The sequence below is a fragment of the Tyto alba genome, unplaced genomic scaffold (assembly GCF_018691265.1).
Source record: "Tyto alba isolate M040663 unplaced genomic scaffold, T.alba_DEE_v4.0 Super-Scaffold_13, whole genome shotgun sequence".
NCBI classification, from domain to species: domain Eukaryota; kingdom Metazoa; phylum Chordata; class Aves; order Strigiformes; family Tytonidae; genus Tyto; species Tyto alba.
In genome coordinates, this window is record NW_024881275.1 from 8,343,203 (window position 1) to 8,362,250 (window position 19,048).

Here is a 19,048-nt window from a genome sequence, read left to right on the forward strand (position 1 = left end):
CCGTCAGGGCCCCGTGGCCCGGTGCGGGGGCTGGGCCAGGGCCAGGGCCAGGCGGGTTCCGCCGTCGCCGCACCGGCAGCACCTCCTGGATGCTCCCTCAGCGCCGGCTGCCCCGGCAGCGGGGGTGAGAGGTGGGTGCTGAGTGTCTTCCCTGAGCCTGCACGGCGGATGGGCCCGGCGGATGGGCTGAGGATGTCTGGAAGCGCCTCGGGAAGGCAGGCGGCGCCGGCGGAGGTAGGCCGCGGAGCTGTGGGGGAACGGACGGACGGACGGACGGACACGCACACGCTATCCCGGACAGGCTGGGGTGCCCTGAGGAAGGCTTCCGCAGCTTTCGGGAAGGGGCCGGCATCTCCCTTTAGCGTATTTCTAGGCCCGATAATTACTCGTTGGTCTTGTTGGCAGTTCCTCTTCGGTTGCGTGGGGTTTTTTTATTTTTATTTTCTTTCCCCCCCCCTATTTGTATGAAGTTAATTTTCTTGCTGGAGTAGTGTGTAAAAAGGAAACCCCCTTGCATGCTGGTATCAGGCCCGCTGCAATTAATCATAAAAATATGCAAATTAATCATAAAAATAGCTTTTGTCAGAATAACGTTAAAAGCAAACCGCACAGGGACAAATCCTCTTTCCCAGCTGCTAATGCCACTTATTCTCAGATAATTTCTTGTATGGTAGTTGTCTCTTGCATTCATTTATAAGGCATGTAAACTCTGGAGTATTCACAGACCTTTTTGGAGCTGGCGTGTCTATTCTGTTACCTGCGTCTTCACAAAAGTGTGTCTCAGCATGTAGCGTGTTACATTCCTATGCTAGAAGGTTATCGTGCAGTTGTTAGCAGCAGTGTGACTGCTGTGATATTATTTGGGACCTTAGGCTGAAAAGTGGCTCTGGAGTGTACATTTTTACACTTGACCTAGCAAGGCGTTTCTCAAATCCAAAATTAAATATCAACACTGTTAGCAGTGGCACAGTCAGACAGACCTCTGATATACGTGATAGGCTGATTCTAGATCAAGTTTCCTCACCCAGCAGACAAGTAATAATACTTGATTTTACTGTGTTGCTTAAATAATTTTTCTCTGTTGCCTATTTCTAACCTTTAAACACAAATGACTGCATTGTAAATCTTAAAAAATAAAAAAAGAAAATAAAAAAAGAGCCACATACTGAAACCTATACAGAGACAACATGAACTTGACCGTAATAGAAAAATGGTGTAAATAAGTTTATGCTATTTTTTCATTCTTACCTCTGTTTTAATTTTACTTCTTTAGTTTGAGTGTATGTTCAGATTTTCAACTTGTTCGGATTTCCAATTTGCTGCAAAATATAACATGTAAGGTGTAGCTTATTTTTAATGCTGAAGAAGCTTGTAATGAACACATTCAAAAAGCATAAGTGCCCATGTTTGTTGCTAACTAGTAGTATACCTTTCAATGCTAAGGAAGCTCTTTACGTCTATGAGAGACTCCTACATATACTTGATGAATTTTATAGAGACAGCTGTACGCAGTTAAGGGGAAGAGAGTACTACATTAATAGCAAAATGTTTTTATTTTACCAGGTAACAGATTGGTTGGCACATTCATTTGATGACTTCTTGGGCAACACAAATACTTCTTCTAGTGCCATTCCTGTGAAGGCACTGGAAGGCAACTCTGGAAGAAACCCTCAGCAGAAGAAAGTCCTGTCTTCTGTGCCAGAAAGTAGCAAAACTAAAGTTCTGCCCAGAAGAAGAACAAAGTCATCTTCAGTAGATCTGCCTTGTAACAAGCCCAGGAAAAACTGGAGCCAGTCCCAAGATGAGCCGTGGGTAGATAGATACAGACCTGAAACTCAGGTGTGAGAGTTATTCAAAGTGCTAATGTAGTAGTAATGTTATAGTGTAATGTGTTGTACTTCTGTTCATTATCTGTATTGGTCAGGTTGTAAATATATCCTGTGTTACTAGGTCAGTGAAGTACTAATTTGATCTATTTACTGTCTGTAGTTAGGATTTTAATGAGCTATTTATACGTAGGAGACACATTTTTCCCTGAGCTTTCTGAGGAGATAAAGCTGCTGATGAGATTCTGTTTGCTATCCATTCACACCTAAACTTTTGAACCTGTTACTGAATTTCAGCCAGATCTGACAGCTCTGAATACTAGGAAAATCCACAGCTAAAGAAAGGGGAGAGAACTGAGTTAGTGCACTGGTTATGGGAAAGATAACAGAAATTATTTTGCATGTTACTCAACAGCAGTTAGTTGGTCTGTTAGAATGTTGTTCACAGTACTTGACTAACTGTAGTTTGCACTCTTGCTTTCTTGATGCATCTTAGGAGGGTGGGGGAAGTACTGTGGTACCTTAGGGCTTCTAGGAGAAAAGACTCAAACCTGTAGTAAACCTGTCTTCACCGTCTGTTCTCATCATGGAACAGCTTCTTCAGTGTGTTTCAAAGGTATCAGCATGTGTGTTAACTGTCTCTGAATTTTCAGTGCTTGTTTTTATAAGTTAGTGTAGTACTTATAATTTATATTCAAATACTTATATTTAAATATATATTTAATATATATAATATTATTTTAAATATATATTTAAAATATACATATACTTTACTATATATTTATACTTTTATTTAATAGCTCATCTCTGGAGAGGAATTGTGTTACAAGTCTAGAAGACAAGTAAGCTGCATGAGATTTTTCAGAAGTTCCAAAAACCAATGCGGTATTAGTCGGTAGAGCCTAAAAAATACTAGCTCCAGCAGTAGCTATAAAGCATACTGACACAAACACTAAGATTGTAATGTTACTTTAGAAATAATATATAATTTGTTATTTCCCAACTGCAAGCAGTAGAAAATTGGTTGTTTGAGGGAACAGGCTGAAATGATTATCCTTAACTGTTGCATCTACTTCTACACAGCATAAACATATGTAAGTGGAATATACACATACATACATGTCTGTTAATATTTTAGTCAGCATATATTCTGTTCTTGAATCTCATCATTACAGTCTTGGAAACCAACAGGTGTAAATATGCATTTCGTGTATTTTAATTTTGTTTTAGAATGACCTTGCTGTGCAAAAGAAGAAAATTGAAGAAGTTGAAACCTGGTTAAAAATGCGCATGTTTCAAAGGCAGCCAAAGCAGGTAATCTTGCTAAAATTAGCAGCTAGAGATGTAAAACCATACAAATGAGCTGGATTCGATTTTAGTTTAATTTCAGATAAAAACTGTAACTTATAGGTAGTCATTATGTATCTATTATAAGAAGTCTGTTAAGAACATAGCTTAGAGCTTATACATTTGTTTTGGGTTTATGTTGCTAAGAGGTGGATTCTGTTTTTGCTCAGAAATCGTATTTTCTAACACACAGTCAGTTTATACCTCTTCAATGTGTGCTTGTAACTTTATCTCCCACAGATTAATTTTAAGTATCTTGGCAAATTTCCACTTGTATGACTTGATGTAATAGGATGTTTTTAACCCTTTGACTGATAAGATGCATTCTTAGACACATGCATAATTTACCTGTCTTAACAAGTGTTTTTCAGACCTGAGTCTACAGTTCAGTATCTATTATGTTGGTAGTCTACAGTGCAGTTAAACAGATACATTAAAAACTGAGAGCAAGGCTTTCAGAGTTCTGATCTAGCTCTATCTGAATATTCAACAGGTGAATTAATAGTACAAAACATTTAACTCAGTTTTTATTGGGAAAAGAGAATCATTACCAGAGAAACCATAGAAGAAATTAAACCAGTATTCATCTTCAGCCAACTTTCAGTCTGTCTATATAATGTTTGGGATTTTTTTCTTTTTCCCTGTGACAGGGTGGCTCTGTTTTACTGCTGACTGGTCCTTCTGGTTGTGGAAAGACTGCGACTATACAAATATTAGCAAAAGATCTTGGCATTCAGGTGCAAGAATGGACCAATCCAATATCTTTAGACTTTACAAAAGAAGACTTAAGAAATATGTTTGGCCATGGTAAATATCTCGGGTTTTCTTCTTTTTTTTTTTTTTTTCTTTTCTTTTTTTTTTCCTTTTTTAAATTCCACTTTTGTGATTTTTGTATTCTGCACTTTTTATTCTTTTGTGTCTGTCACATATGAAGTTAGATCCACATCCCTGTAAGTCAGATCCTTAGTGTTTAGTAGGAATCTTTGTTTTCCTTTTATCTGAAAAGGGATTTAATTTTTTTACAGTGTTTACTTCAAAATAATTTTCAATTCAAATCAATATAGAGAGCTGTATAATAGCCTGGATATCATTTGAGCCAATTAAATAAAAATAGGTTAGTCTGTCTTAGTCTGGGTCCACAATTGAATTCTACCCTTGAAAAATTCTCTTGTATTTGTCATGTGTTTGCCAAAGGACTTGGCTGCTGGTGTTCAATGGCTACTGTCAGAAATTAGCATGGGTGGGTATTAGTTCTTGTGGTATTTATCTTGTGGTATTCTACTTGATATAATATAGAATATATATTTTTAATTAGTTTTCTTTTTCAGACTCAGATTTTCATACGTTTCCGAGTCAGGCCCAAGCAGCTCTCTTTCAAGATTTTCTATTAAGAGCAAATAAGTATAACAAACTTCAGATGCTTGGGGAGTCCTCAGAAAATGGTAAAAAGCTTATTCTTATTGAAGTAAGTGAAAACTCGTGAAATCTTGTTTTGAAAACAATACCTTTTATTATAATATTGACATGCTAACTAGCTTCAGCTAGTAGATTGGTTTTGCAAAAAGTTAATCTGCTTTACTGCAGGTGAGTTCTTTATTACTTGTTGAGTCTCTACAGCAGTCTAGAACCAAGTTCTACCTGTAGTTAAACTATATAAGCTAATAGTCAGGCAGAAATTTGAGACTAGTTTGTGTACAGAAATAAGTAATAGAATATCAGAAAGTAGATCAAAACAATATTGAAAAGTCATAACCATGTTTCTGTATGATTAGCTCTCTAGAAATATATATGTGTATAAACAGGAAGAGGGGAACACACTATTCCTCTTACTTAAAGATGCAGGAGAGTGTAGAAGACACATGAGAATTAACACAATCGGAAGGTGTTTGAAATTTTTCATTCCTTGGTCTTAAGCAGGGGACAGTATTTTGGGCATAGTTGTGAACTGTGAAGGTTTGTAAGCCATAGGGACTTTATTTTTACTTATTCAGGAGTGTGTTTCAATAGCATTTTCTTTCTGAGTTTTTCACTTTTTTTCTGAGAGGAATTTTATAAGTTTTGATAATCAAGTTGTCTGTAAACTTTCAAGAAAAAGAACGAGACAAAAATTCTGATCTGAGTAATGTGGCATACTGTAGAATTTAGGAAGCATAGTCTTCTGTGACTTCCCTTCATAAAGTCACTTGCTTGTGTAGGTCCTTTTATATCTCAGGTAGTATATCCTGCCCTCTTCCTCAGTGGAGCTGCTACTTTGAGTATTTATCCTCTGAGTAAAAATCTGTCTGGCAGGCAGTGTAATCACGCAAGGCTATTTCTTAGGAAGCAAGGACATAAAGAAGATTTTTCTTTTTAGATAATTGTTTTCCATAATGAAAGAAAGAAATACATGCTGTGGTTTTTTACCTTTGTCTTTTTTTATCTTTACCTTTGTAACATTAAGAGTTAGCTGCATTCAAATTTAGTTGAAAGCAAGCTAACTAGAAGGAAAAATGTGTAGCAGCATAGTGTGCCATAACAGTCAGTCTGTGGGAGAGAATATTTACATCTGAATGTAATGATGGCAGTTTGTTTGTTTTGAATAGGACATACCTAACCAATTCTATCGAGACCCTAGCAGTCTACATGAAATCCTCAGGTCAGTTGCAAATAAGTTTTTAATGATTAGCTTTAGCCACTTGCTGTAAACTGGAGTTTGATTCTTACCATACTTGCTTATTTTTCAATTTAGGAGATTTGTTCGTACAAGTAGATGTCCCCTTATATTTATAATCTCTGATAACTTCCATGGAGACAGCAACCAGAGGTCACTATTCCCAGTGGAAATTCTAGAGGAGTTGTGTATATCCAATATTAGGTAAGATCTTTTATCTCATTAAAACTTGAGTGAAATAAATGAGAAGTCAGAAACTAACTAATTTTTTTTTTAAATGAAATTGAACAGTTTCAAGCCTGTTGCACCAACAAATATGATGAAAGTTCTTAATCGAATAGCTGCAGCAGAAGCTCTTACGGTAAGTTGTCAAAACTGATAACTTCTGTGCAGTGCTAGGACCAAAAGTTTCCAGACTTTTATGTCTGAAATATGTTGTTTATACTTGTTACTGTATTTGTTTGATCTTTGATAGGAGAGTCCCACACCACCCAAAAAAAGCACCAGTCCTACCCAACAGAAAACAGGGAACAAACTGGAAAGATGTCTTTTTTTAAGATTAGTTCCGCTTGATCTATGGTCTAAGTCTTCAAAGTTACTTCTGAAAATTCTCCTGCCTATTACAGAAACTATATATGAAACAAACAATAGGAATAGAAGTAATTTTAGTTGTATGCAGTAAGGCCTAAATCCTGTATTATTCCTGAACTGATTACAACCAAGTCTAATATTGAGTGACACCTTGCAAATAATTATGTGCATTATTCTCTTTAATATTGCTATATAAAATATGGCAACGTGCTTAAATGGTTTAAATGTTTTGAAGTTAGCAGTATTACATGGTTTGAGCATATGGTGGATGGTCATGCAGTCTCTGTGGTGTGTATCAGAGGTAGGTCCCCATAGCCAGAATAATATTCAAATACTAATTTTTCTACTTTTTCTTATTACTTTGAATATTACTTTTCCTTGTAGAACAGAGAAAAGAACTATGCGCTTGATAAAACTTCTCTGGAGTTGCTCTGCAGAGGTTGTTCAGGTGATATAAGAAGTGCAATAAACAGTCTTCAGTTTTTGTCTATGAAAGGTAAATACCTGTGATTTTAAGTGTATGACATTTGACCATTTCTGCTGTAAAGATATGTTTACTCTTGCATGCACAGCTAGGTGAGCTGTGCAGAACATTTCTGACATGCTGCTCGAGCAGGAATAAAAGGCACAAAGTTGTGGGGTTGTTTCTTGAGGCTGAAAATGTTCCTCTTCATGACTGTTAACTGTAGTCTTAAAACTGAGTAACATCTCCTATGTATGTGTTGATGTAATTTAATGAAATGCTCTCTTCTTGGTATCTTTGCTACTGGTGTGTATTTACTGTTCAAAGCTTTAATGATACAACCTCAGTTTGAAAGGGATATTTTCATTACTTTGTTCTTATACTTCTCCATGTCCCTATCTCTACCCTTGAACCATTTTTGAAATAGCCCATTGACTTTGTAGACAGCATTTATGTAATGATTGATTTTTGCTTTGGCATTCCTACGGCTGTTGGTAAACTGAAAAGCTGTGAAGTGGCATGAACTACTATGAAGTTACTGAGTTTATTATAGAATAACTTCAAAGTTGAGTGTTTTAGTAGTCTTCAGAGTACTTGGTTGGACAATGCTCAAATCAGACTTAGTTTGGGATTATCTTAAATGTTCCAACATCAAAAGAAAACAAGAGGCTTATTGTCATGTGTTTTATAAGCATTGGAACTCAATAATTGTTAAGAAACCAATGTATGCGAGTTACATAATTATGATTTTCTAAAAGCAGTACTCTGGCATGGTAGTTCATTCTAAGAACCGTTAGATGGTGCCAGCATTCATGTTTGATCTAGAAATAAGGAAGTGAATTAAACAGTTGTCTTCTGCTGTAAGTCATTAAGCTAGCAATGATCTTGTTGCTTTTACTCATTTTCTCTCCCATCCACCTTGCAAACAGAAAATGTGCTCATGGAATACGGGATTAAATGTAGTTTCAGGTTCTTGTAAGAGGGAGTGTTGTAGCTTGATGAGTTTATTTAGAGTATACTGAAATTAACTTACTTGTGTTAAATTACATGAGGGAAGGAGTAAAGTTTCTATGTTTAACTTGCAGACGTGGAAACAAAATTCTGATGTTGTCTCGTAGTATGCTAAATTTGTATTGTTCTGTTAATCAGAAAAATAAAAAATTCCTCTCAGAAAACCATTTTGATAACAATGCCATTAAGTTAATAAATCATATGTTGGTGATACCTGAGGAGGGTTTGCAGTGGCTCACTGAGTAGCTTCTACATACTTAAGAAAAACTAAATAGTTTTAAAATTACCAGTTTATATAATTTTGAATAAATAAACTTGGAAATGTAAAAACATGAGAGTTATAAAGAGGACTTGGGAGAAGACAAACTCATGGCTTGACAGCTTCTGCGCATGACATCTCAGAATCATGTACTCAAGTCATACCACACTGTATGATCTCTTGCATTTTCACTAACAGATCGAGAAGAGCCTCCTTCGTGTTGAATAGACATTTCTTAGTTCGGGTATTTGTTAGGTAAATGTCTGTCAGCCAGTGATATTTTGTAAATTGTGGAGGCACCTCACCTCCTTGTTGATCTGAGAATGCAGTATTAGTTTTTACATTTGTATTTTTTTTCTTCACTTGTGTAGTTGTGTAAACACAAGCTATACATTCACTTTGTAGTAGTATTAGTGGGTAAAATGGAACCATGGTAATTGTGGGAGAAAAGAATGGCAAATATTTAAAGGGTAAGTTCTCAGTGCTTAATAAAGAACGTTTACCTGCCACTTAATCAAATTGTGGGTGAAAAATTGAGTTTTAAATTGGAGTAGAAGGGTTTTATTCCTTGGATCTCAAAACATAATGGAAATTAGTAGGCCATTGGAAGGATCACCTAAACAAAAGGTTTTCTTTGCTGCCTGAGGGTGTTATACAGATAATGCATATAGAAGGTAAATTGATAAGTGAACAGAACGTAACTGAAATATAATTTAAATATATTTGCACTTGTGCTTTAAAGCAATACATTTTTAAGAAAGGCAAGTTGGGGATGCATCAGAACTAGAATCTATAAGCAAGAATGCTAGGTTTTCTTAAAGACAGATACTTATTATTCAAGAAAGTACTTGGCACCTCAGCTGTGGCTTAAGGGGCAGAAGTGGAATGAAACATGCTAGCTTAGGTGACTGGGTTGTCTTCCTAATAAATGTGTTTTATCTTAGTGCCCCTATTTATATAACCTGTAAGGTTTTTTTTATTTTATTTGTTTGTTTAGAACATTAACAGTAGCAATATAATAGAAAATTTTTTTAATTCCTGATTGTATTTTTGCTTTTATTGATAGATTGCTCACTGGAGAAAGAGTTTTGGTCAAAGAAGAAAAGGAGTTCCAGACTAAAACATGAAGCAGTGGCAGTATCTAAAGTAGGAAAGAAAAGTAAATCTGATACTTCAGAAGACCAGGAGATACAAGCTATTGGTGGCAAAGATGCTTCCATCTTTCTTTTCCATGCTCTGGGGAAAATAATTTACTGCAAAAGTAAGAAAACTTCTTCCTTTCAATGGGCAAAGCATGTCAGCTGCTAATAGATAGATTTGCTAAAGTAAGGCCTAGGGTGACCTCTCATTTGCATGTCTGGTCATTAATAACAGTATAAAAACGGGAATAAAAGTTTGTGGTAGCTGAGATTGCAGCTGTCTGTATCTATTAGGTAAATAAAATGTTTCATTAAGATGTACTACATGTATGTAATAAAATTACATAATTCTAGTTGCATTATGTCCATGTGCTGTCACGTACACAAAGCTATATAGATAGTTAGCACATTTGTTGCTTTCTACAGAATTTGTTGCTTTTGTGCAGAATTATACATTGTTGTACAGTTATGTTCTGTAGTCATCTGTATTCCTGAAGGTTACAGAACATCCCTGCAGCCTCATAGCTACTGCCTCTCCTATTTGTGTATTGACTGTTTCTTCCTCCCTACCTTTCATCTTAACGCTGTGTTTCGCTTTAATAGACATATGGGCTCTCTCCTTTCTGATGTGAAAACTTACACTTCTCTGTCATACCCTCTCTCTTTCCAGCTCTCCAAATACTTTCTATCTTACTATTACTAAAAGTTCTACTTTTTAAACACTCAGGTTCTGTAAATTTACAGAATCTCTCTGGTCCCTGTGTGTGAATACAGTACTGGGTTTTGAATGTTTAAAAACTATAATTCATAAGAACTTGGTACTTACTAAACTAGTACCATCTGTACTCAGCTAAATCAGGATCCATAATGCCATTGGCTGTCCACATTTTGGTAAAAATTCACAATATCGGTTCCAAAATCATCTGAGGAGAAATAGGGAGATGAGGTATTATGAAAATAATTAAATCTTGTTATGTGAAGTGTAATATAATTTATTACATATTGTTGACTATATAATATTGACTATATAATTAAGTACTTAATCAGGAGCTTTCTGGGAACTGAAAATGGTGTAATCTAGTTGCTGGTAGAGTTGACAGTTGCTAAAAATGATGCTCAATATATGCAAAAAGTACTATTCATGCAGTTACCCTGTTCTTGCTCCTGTCTAATTTTTATTCTAATTTTGAATATTAAATCTGAAATGTGTGTCTTCTGACTTTTTTGATTATGTGCAGAAATGTAACAACATTTCTGATGCTAAAAGACTAAAAACTGTAAAATCCTTTGTAGGAGAACCAGTGTCAGAATCAGAATTTCCACAGCTGCCTGCTCACTTATCAGAATACCGTCGAGACACATTGCTTATACAGCCTGAGGTACACCTGCAATAACTATTTGATTCCAGTTTGGTTTGAAAAAAAAACAAACCAAAACAAACTCTGATGCTAATTCTCAAGCACAGTGGTTTTGTCACTGATCTTAATATATGTGTGTTCAGTCTGTCTAAATTAGAATAATCTGGAAGGGACCTTGGAGGCTAACTTCAAAAGTAGATTAGGTTCCCAGGCTCTTGATCTGTCAAGTTTTGAATATCTCCAGGAACAGAAATTCTCTCACCTCACTGATGGACTTGTAGTAGAAGGTGCACTTTCCGTTGCTCCAGCCTGTGATTGTTACCTCTGATCCTTTTGCTGTGCATTGCCACGAGGAGTCTGAGTTCACCTTCCCGTTACCGCTCGTTAAGAGAGTTGAAAACAGCAGTAGCGTCTACCTGCTCCATCCCCACCATTAGCCTTCTCTGGGAGCGGAGCTCCCTTTTGTATACAGGTGTCACTCTGTTGATCATGTGTGCCAGTTCCATAACCATCCAAATGTATCATAACTTTTATAGGATGCTTTTCCTTATACACTGTGTAAAACAAACTTTTTCTTTTTTTTTTCCTAATAGGTTATTGTGGAAAAGTCGCATATGTCTGGAAGCATGTTTAATCTATACCTTCACCAGAACTATGTAGACTTTTTTTCTGATATAGATGATGTAGTGAGAGCCAGTGAATATCTGAGCACAGCTGATGTCCTCTGTAGTAATTGGAATGTAAGTGTCGTGTTTTTACACACACATACTTTTTTTTTAAAAATTCTCTGAGCTTCCAGACTATTCTCTTAAGTATTTATGAATGTTTACTTCAAACCTACAGTGTAGGTGACAGTGAATTGTTAATGATTGCTAAAGTACATCAACTGCAGAAAAGATGGAGGCCCAACTTTTTGTCTAAATTCTGTCAGTATTTTATTATAGTGGGTTATAATGTTTGTAAAATATTCCATATTTTTAAGTAAAACATATTTATGCTTAAAATGTATTGGAGTCTGTATGCCATTTTCCTGAAGTAATTGAGCTAGCTTTTTTATTCAGCTGCTATAAGTTTCACAGAAATCTAAACATGTCTGGGCTTGTTGTGTCACTGCAATTACAGAGTGTGCTTTAGTTCAAATGATATACAATGTACAGAGACCTTGAGTTATGTGTCCTTGAGGGCACATAATGCCCAATTTCATTCTTAGATACGTCTTGTGATGGAAAAATACAGTGCATCTGTGGCAACCCGAGGGGTAATACATTCAAATACATCCAGAGCCTTTGCCCACCACCAAGGAGGGATGGGATTCCGGCCTTTACATAAACCCCAATGGTTATTTATCAATAAAAAGGTAAATGCTTGATTATTTATTTATTCAGTTTTGTTGTTGTAAGGAATGGCAGTTGAGTAGTAGAGATACCAACAAGCTGTGTGGTGCAGTGACACGCTGGAGGGCAGGGATGGCATCCAGAGGGACCTGGGCAGGCTGGAGCGGGGGGACCGTGGAAACCTCATGGGGTTCAACAAGGCCAAGGGCAAGGTCCTGCCCGTGGGTCGGGGCAATCCCCAGCACAGACCCAGGCTGGGCCCTCGAGGAGCGGCTGGAGAGCAGCCCCGAGGAGAGGGGCTGGGGGGGCTGGGGGGGGGAAACTGCCCGTGAGGCAGCCCCGTGCGCTGGCAGCCCAGAACCCACCCGTGCCCGGGGCTGCAGCCAGAGCAGGGGGGGCAGCAGGGCCAGGGAGGGGATTCTCCCCCTCTGCTCCGCTCTGGGGAGACCCCCCTGCAGTGCTGGGGCCAGCTCGGGGGCCCCCAACAGCAGAAGGACCCGGAGCTGCTCGAGCGGGGCCAGAGGAGGCCACGGAGATGCTGGGGGGGCTGGAGCAGCTCCCCTGGGGGGCCGGGCTGAGAGAGTTGGGGGGGTTCAGCCTGGAGAAGAGAAGGCTCCGGGGAGACCCTGAGAGTGGCCTCCCAGGGCTTAAAGGGGGGACAGGAGAGGGGGGGGGGACTCTGCGTCAGGGGGTGTGGGGATGGGACGAGGGAGGGATGGGTTTAACCTGAAAGAGAGTAGGTTTAGGTTATATATAAGGCAGAAATTCTCCCCTGTGCGGGGGGTGAGGCGCTGGCCCAGGGTGCCCAGAGCAGCTGTGGGTGCCCCCTCCCTGGAAGGGTTCAAGGCCAGGTTGGACGGGGCTGGGAGCCCCCTGGGCTGGGGGAAGGGGGCCCTGACCGGGGCAGGGGGGTGGGACTGGGGGGGCTTTAAGGTCCCTTCCAACCCAAACCAGTCTGTGATTCTGTGATTTACTCACAGTGCTAAACTTGTCAAATATCCTATTTTGATATAAACTACTTCTAAAAAGCACTTGCTTTAATAGTTACATTTGTATTATTCCTTTAATGGAAGAATAAATTGGAGGCCTCTGACAGAGTCTGATTCTTGTGTCCAATTTGGCATACTGCTAGGGGAGTCTTAATCCTAAATTAATGGAGACACAATTAGTGTTGAAATACTGTAAAGTATTCCTAAAAGTAGAACTAAGTTTTTGTGCAATTTATGTCACGTTAAACTGTTGTGGAAGTTAAACAAATTGCTGTAATTATGTTTTATGTGTTTATCAGAAATAGCTTGTTCATGAGATACCAAAGCTCTTGGCAATTTTTACATTTGTACTTATACTTCTCTTGCTGTATCTGGCAAAAAATATTGGCCTGGATAGGTGGGGAATTCTATAATCAAGGGATAAATATTTTCTAGAAATTTTAATGCCCAGCAAAAGGCAAAAATGAAGGAATTTTATGATCTGTATATGTTAACTCTAGTATCTTATCTTTTTTTCTGGTCTTATTCTTCAGTAGCTTGCATGTAGTCATCCAGCAGGCAAGCAAAGAGTCTGTTTTTTATGGTATCTATATAAAGTATATATATGTGTATATATATAGTTACATACATATTGTATATATGTATGTATATGTACATATTATGGAATATGTACATTAATAATGATTTACCAGGTTTTTAACTTCTGTTTGTTTTTTTTACTCTAACTCTTACAGTATCAAGAAAATTGCCTTGCTGCCAAATCTCTCTTTTCAAGCTTCTGTTTACCACCCAAGTGTCTTCAGACAGAGCTGTTGCCTTATCTTGCTATGTTAGCAAATCCAATGAGAAACCAAGGTAAGATGGGTGTAACTCTTGATCTTGGACTCTTTTTTTAATTAAAGCATACTGAAAAATTTTGTCACCCAAAATGTCAATACTATGTGCTTTCTCAGTAGAAAAAAAAAAAGCTTACGGTAAATGCATATAGCTGATAACCAAAAATATTTCTAGTAACTTAGCCAAAATTAAAGTTGTCCTGGTGGGTTTGAGACAGCATCAAGAACATTTTTAAAACTTACATAGCTGAAAGAATTAGAATAAGTTGAATATAAAAATATTTCCAATAAGATTGGAACTAGGTGATCTTTAAGGTCCCTTCTAACCCAAACCATTCTGTGATTCTCTTGGCAGAAGTGAGGTATATATGATACTTTATAAGTGTGTAAGATGGGGTCCTCATGTTAGAGTATGTGAAATAATTTTTTCCTTTTTCACTGCATGGATTTCTGGTATTTCATCATGATGCCCTCTCACTCAGTCTCTTAAGGTCCTTGCACACAGCCTTCACATCAGGATGAATTAATTTTGTAGGCTATGGAATAATAACTCATATGTGATAAATACACAGTTGATGAATGTCAGGGAATTTTTTTTAATGTGTAGACAATTGTAAATATATTATGGTAACATGGTAAACAGTTTGAAAAAAAAAAAAAAAAAACAACAAACCAAACAAAACATACATGTGTGCGCAGTGGTTTGGTATCAAAAATACTGCAAAAGGAATACTAGACTAAAGTTATGGATTACTTATTTTCCAGTATGTTTAACTGTATGTGCATTGTGATCTCCCTAATATGATATGGGTGATTCTTTGTTCTTAGCTCAGATTGCTTTTATCCAAGACATTGGGAGACTACCACTGAAAAGACATTTTGGAAGGTAAACTTGACTTCTGTCTTATCTTAAAGTAAGACTTTCTGTCTTTCTTAATATATTGAGGAAAAGAACCCTTTCATAGACAAACATCTTCACTGTACATCTGTGATGTCACATTTTCCCTCACTTGCAGCATGATAATTTTGTATTTTGCCTGTTGAAACTTTTTCTAGTTCAAATCTATTTATCACTACAATGTTAGTAGCAACATTTTTACTATAGTTCTGCTTTTGATCCTTTTTTAGCTTTCTTTTCCATTGTATCAAACATTATCTCTGTCCTAGACACATCTGTATTTCTCTAGTACATGATCTGAACAAAATGATTTTTTTACAACCAAAAACATTTATGTGAGAATAAAACTGAATTGATGCAAAGGGTATAGTGCTCTTTGCTTATTGTTTGTCATGACATAAAACATTAATCAGGAAGCTCGATAAGACATTCTGTGTTACATGCATGTTGGAGGTGTAAGGAAGTGTAATGGGGAATCATTCTTATTTCCTTTGAAGCAGTTGTATATGTGTGGAATTATAAAATATTTTAATGAGTGCTTCCTCTGAAATTATTTATTGGCACTGGTTTTTATTTTATGGAAATTTGCCTACTGGACTACTTAGAGTAAACCTTTGTTTAGAATGCATATTTTTTTTTTTTTAATAAAGCTATAGCTACTGAAGTTCCTCTGTCTTAAATGTTAAATACTGAAAAAATACTTTTTTTTTTCAACAGAGAGACTGTAGTGCTCTACTTACAGATCATGTAGTACTTACAGGGTGACATGGCATGACATGTTATATTGTGACTCTAGTGAGCCTTCTGAATCATAGACATCATTTATACTAGTAGAGACTCAGTTACATTTCTATAACTTTCATAGCTCCAAAATTTAAAAAGAGTTTTAATTGTGATGGTCTCTATCTAATAAAGGATCAACATCACAGCTGGAATGAGACTAACTCTTTCCTCCTGAGAGTTTGTTAGGGCATCTGACAAAGCATCTTGTTTATCCCTGTGGTATTGCTGTCTGACTTTATGGAATACTGGCCATTGAGGTAAAGACTGTATTACCCAAGAACCACCCTGTTCTGCAACGGTTGTATTAAAAGCCACTTCAGTTGCTAGTTGGGAAGAAAGGGAAGTGTCCTTAGTGGGTGTATTTCTTTGCAGTCTCCCTCATCTAGATGTTCATAACTTTACAACTTAATTGTAGACTTACTTATTCCATTAATTTTGTATGCAGTGTACTTTTAAATATTGATAAATGTTTTGGATCTGCATTAATAAGTTGTCTGTGTGTCACTTAAAGTTTTATCTCAGAAGTAACTTTCTGCTGAAAACATGGTAATCCTTTTTCATCTTTTTACTATTTTGGGAAGGAAGTATAGAGAAGTGTAGGTATCTTAGCAAGCATTTGCTTCCTTCAGGAATCCTAATTGAAAATATTTTATTTTGTGTTATTAAGCACAAAATTAAGTTATTAAGTTATTATCCTTAAAATAACTTATGTGCAGATGTTTCAATGAAAATAAGAACGTTTTATTTATTTTCTATTACGTATTAATGGAGTGGAAATGGTATTGTAGTAAGAAAACTGGCGTCGCGGAGAGCGCATGGTATTTGATCATCTGGAATTGGTGTCAGAATGAGTTTTTTGTCAGTAACTAAGTTTTTATGATTCCCATGTAGAGTGGGAAAATAATAAAGGAACATTGGTAACATACTGATACGTGGATGCTAGAAAGATTGAGAAGTCCAAATAATAAATTATAAAATATAAAATGTTACCTTTCCACTCTTTTTTAATTTGCCTGTTTCAAGTTAAATTACTTCCTGTCGTAAAGGATTTTGGTTTTGCTTGGAGAGAGTCTAAGGTACCATGGGCTGTTGTCAATAACTTGTTGGCAGTTCATGCGTGTGAGGAAAGCTCAGCAAAACCACTGTCACCATAAGGAGGAAAGCTGAAGCAACAGTGGGTACTGGGAAAGTGACATAATCTGGTATCCTGCAGTTGCTGTGGTTTGAGGCTGTGCAGGGCAGTCCTTTCCCCGAGAGAAGCTCCTGTGCCTTCTGTAGGCCGTCATGTCAGCTGTGTGGTGTTGAGTTCTGGACACAAGTATCTATACCTGGAAGACACGTGCAGAGCTGTAAAAACATAATACCGAAGGTGATGTAAGCACAGAATGTGTATAGTGTGAATTAACTGTGATTGATGGAAGGCATTACTGTCAGAAAATGTGAGAGCTGTTAAGCACCAGTGGAGAAGGGTGACCTGCGTGGTACATGAGCAGTCTTTTCCATTGCAGCTTCTGTGTGAGCATATGGGTTTTTTTTGTGGTAATTTACTGTTGTAATGATAATTTTACAGATTAAAGCTTGAAACACTTACTGATGAAGATCCAGGGATACCAGACTTATTTGGTAGCTCAGAGAGGGACTGTGCCAATGTGCATGCTATGGAGACAGATGCACAAACGGAGAAAAATGGAACGAATGAAAATGAATTGGATGGATTCCCTCTGTCTTCTAGCCAGTGCAGTGGAAGTGAACTACCTTGCAGCCAGCCTCAGCCTGTTGCAGCTCAAGCAATCATGGAGGAAGATGAAGTAAAAATAGAGGAATATGATAGCGACTGAGTAGAACAAAATTGACTTGCCTGAATAGATTAATACTCTACAAAGGCCTTTGCTAAAGAGAGTATGGTCTGCACAAAAGTACTGCTTCAGCTGTGTGGGTGAGCTAGGAGACCAAGTCTAAACATGCTGTGTCAGCATTGAGATACCTTTCCTCAGCTTCCTCCTAACTTTGCAGGATCAGACCTGAACTGAATACTAAACTACAAGCTATTCCCTGCCTTTCCTGAGCCATGAAATAATCTTTATTGATAAAAAGAGAATAATAAATGATGACTGAAATTAGTTTAAAAGAGACTGTAGATAAGTAGTGCCACTGTTAAGTTATTTTTTTTTTGTTACACATTTTAATTTGCTTCGAAGTTTTGCAGTGTTTCCTGAGTACACATTTGATAAGTTGAAGGTTCTATTAAAATTCATACCTTCAAAAAAAGTTACTGTTTGGAACGTTGGCCCTTCTCAAAGAAGAAATTGAAGTGTATATGTAAAAAGTTTGATATCCCATACTGATGATATAAATAAAACTCCTACTCTATTAATACTGTTTTGTACACTGCCACAGATTTTGGTGTGTTTGCAAGTTGAACGTGTGTTGAACACCAGAGTCCTTTTTGAAAGATGTTTTCATAACTTATGGAGGGGAAAATATAACAATCAGGCATATGTCCTTTTGCTTCTTAGCCACATCCAGGCTGGGCCCTCGAGGAGCGGCTGGAGAGCAGCCCCAAGGAGAGGGGCTGGGGGGGCTGGGGGGGGGAAAACTGCCCGTGAGGCAGCCCCGTGCGCTGGCAGCCCAGAACCCCCCCGTGCCCTGGGCTGCAGCCAGAGCAGGGGGGGCAGCAGGGCCAGGGAGGGGATTCTCCCCCTCTGCTCCGCTCTGGGGAGACCCCCCTGCAGTGCTGGGGCCAGCTCGGGGGCCCCCAACAGCAGAAGGACACGGAGCTGCTCGAGCGGGGCCAGAGGAGGCCACGGAGATGCTGGGGGGGCTGGAGCAGCTCCCCTGGGGGGCCGGGCTGAGAGAGTTGGGGGGGTTCAGCCTGGAGAAGAGAAGGCTCCGGGGGGACCCTGAGAGTGGCCTCCCAGGGCTTAAAGGGGGGGCAGGAGAGGTGGGGGGGGGACTCTGGGTCAGGGGGTGTGGGGATAGAACGAGGGGTAATGGTTTTAAACCGCAAGAGGGCAGATGTAGATGAGATGTAAGGCAGAAATTGTTCCCTGTGTGGGGGGTGAGGCGCTGGCCCAGGGTGCCCAGAGCAGCTGTGGCTGCCCCCTCCCTGGAAGGGTTCAAGGCCAGGTTGGACGGGGCTGGGAGCCCCCTGGGCTGGGGGAAGGGGGCCCTGCCCGGGGCAGGGGGGTGGGGACTGGATGAGCTTTAAGGTCCCTTCCAACCCAAACCATTCTAAGATTCTTGTCCTTTATATTCTGTAGGAAGTTAATGGTGCAGTGTGCAGCTCTTGTCCCTAAATTACAGTTGTGCCGAGGGCAAGAACAATCCTGTGGTTGGTAACTGACAAATAAGAAGTGTGTTGTGGTTGTCTGAATAGACTGTTTTAAGATTTCAGTACTTTTCTGCAGCTGGGATTGGTCCATTAAAATAAATCTAATGTGTTATTGTGGTTAGTGATACCACCAATAGGTATAAGAAAAAAAATCAAACCAAATAATTTTGAAGGTGTAATGTATGTCCGCATTTCTGTATTGCTGACATCCAGAGTTTAAGTAGAAGAAAATA

General features: G+C 38.4%; 1 protein-coding gene across 6 annotated transcripts; it reads left to right on the forward strand.

The window, feature by feature from the left end:
- The first annotated feature begins 10 nt into the window (after positions 1-10).
- RAD17 (RAD17 checkpoint clamp loader component) lies at positions 11-17,858 on the forward strand. Of its 6 annotated transcripts, XM_042787917.1 has the most exons (17): positions 11-234; positions 1,564-1,839; positions 2,627-2,668; positions 3,057-3,140; positions 3,824-3,980; positions 4,502-4,638; positions 5,756-5,808; positions 5,902-6,027; positions 6,115-6,184; positions 6,799-6,910; positions 9,214-9,408; positions 10,580-10,665; positions 11,238-11,384; positions 11,855-12,001; positions 13,702-13,822; positions 14,632-14,689; positions 17,055-17,858. In XM_042787917.1, the coding sequence occupies exons 1-17, from the start codon at positions 169-171 to the stop codon at positions 17,320-17,322; spliced, it is 2,145 nt and encodes a 714-aa protein (XP_042643851.1). In that variant the 5' UTR covers positions 11-168; the 3' UTR covers positions 17,323-17,858. The 6 variants fall into 6 exon arrangements, with proteins under 6 accessions (XP_042643851.1, XP_032851356.1, XP_032851359.1 ...); XM_032995465.2 differs by lacking the exon at positions 2,627-2,668; XM_032995468.2 differs by lacking the exon at positions 2,627-2,668 and having other exon boundaries at positions 11-131.
- The last annotated feature ends 1,190 nt before the right edge of the window (positions 17,859-19,048 follow it).

Bases quoted from the DNA above. Each gene is read 5' to 3' on its own strand.
- RAD17 (XM_042787917.1), top strand. From the start codon at position 169: ATGGGCCCGGCGGATGGGCTGAGGATGTCTGGAAGCGCCTCGGGAAGG. The intron at 4,639-5,755 runs GTAAGTGAAAAC...TGTTTTGAATAG, and splicing joins AAAAGCTTATTCTTATTGAA to GACATACCTAACCAATTCTA. The intron at 6,028-6,114 runs GTAAGATCTTTT...GAAATTGAACAG, and splicing joins TTGTGTATATCCAATATTAG to TTTCAAGCCTGTTGCACCAA.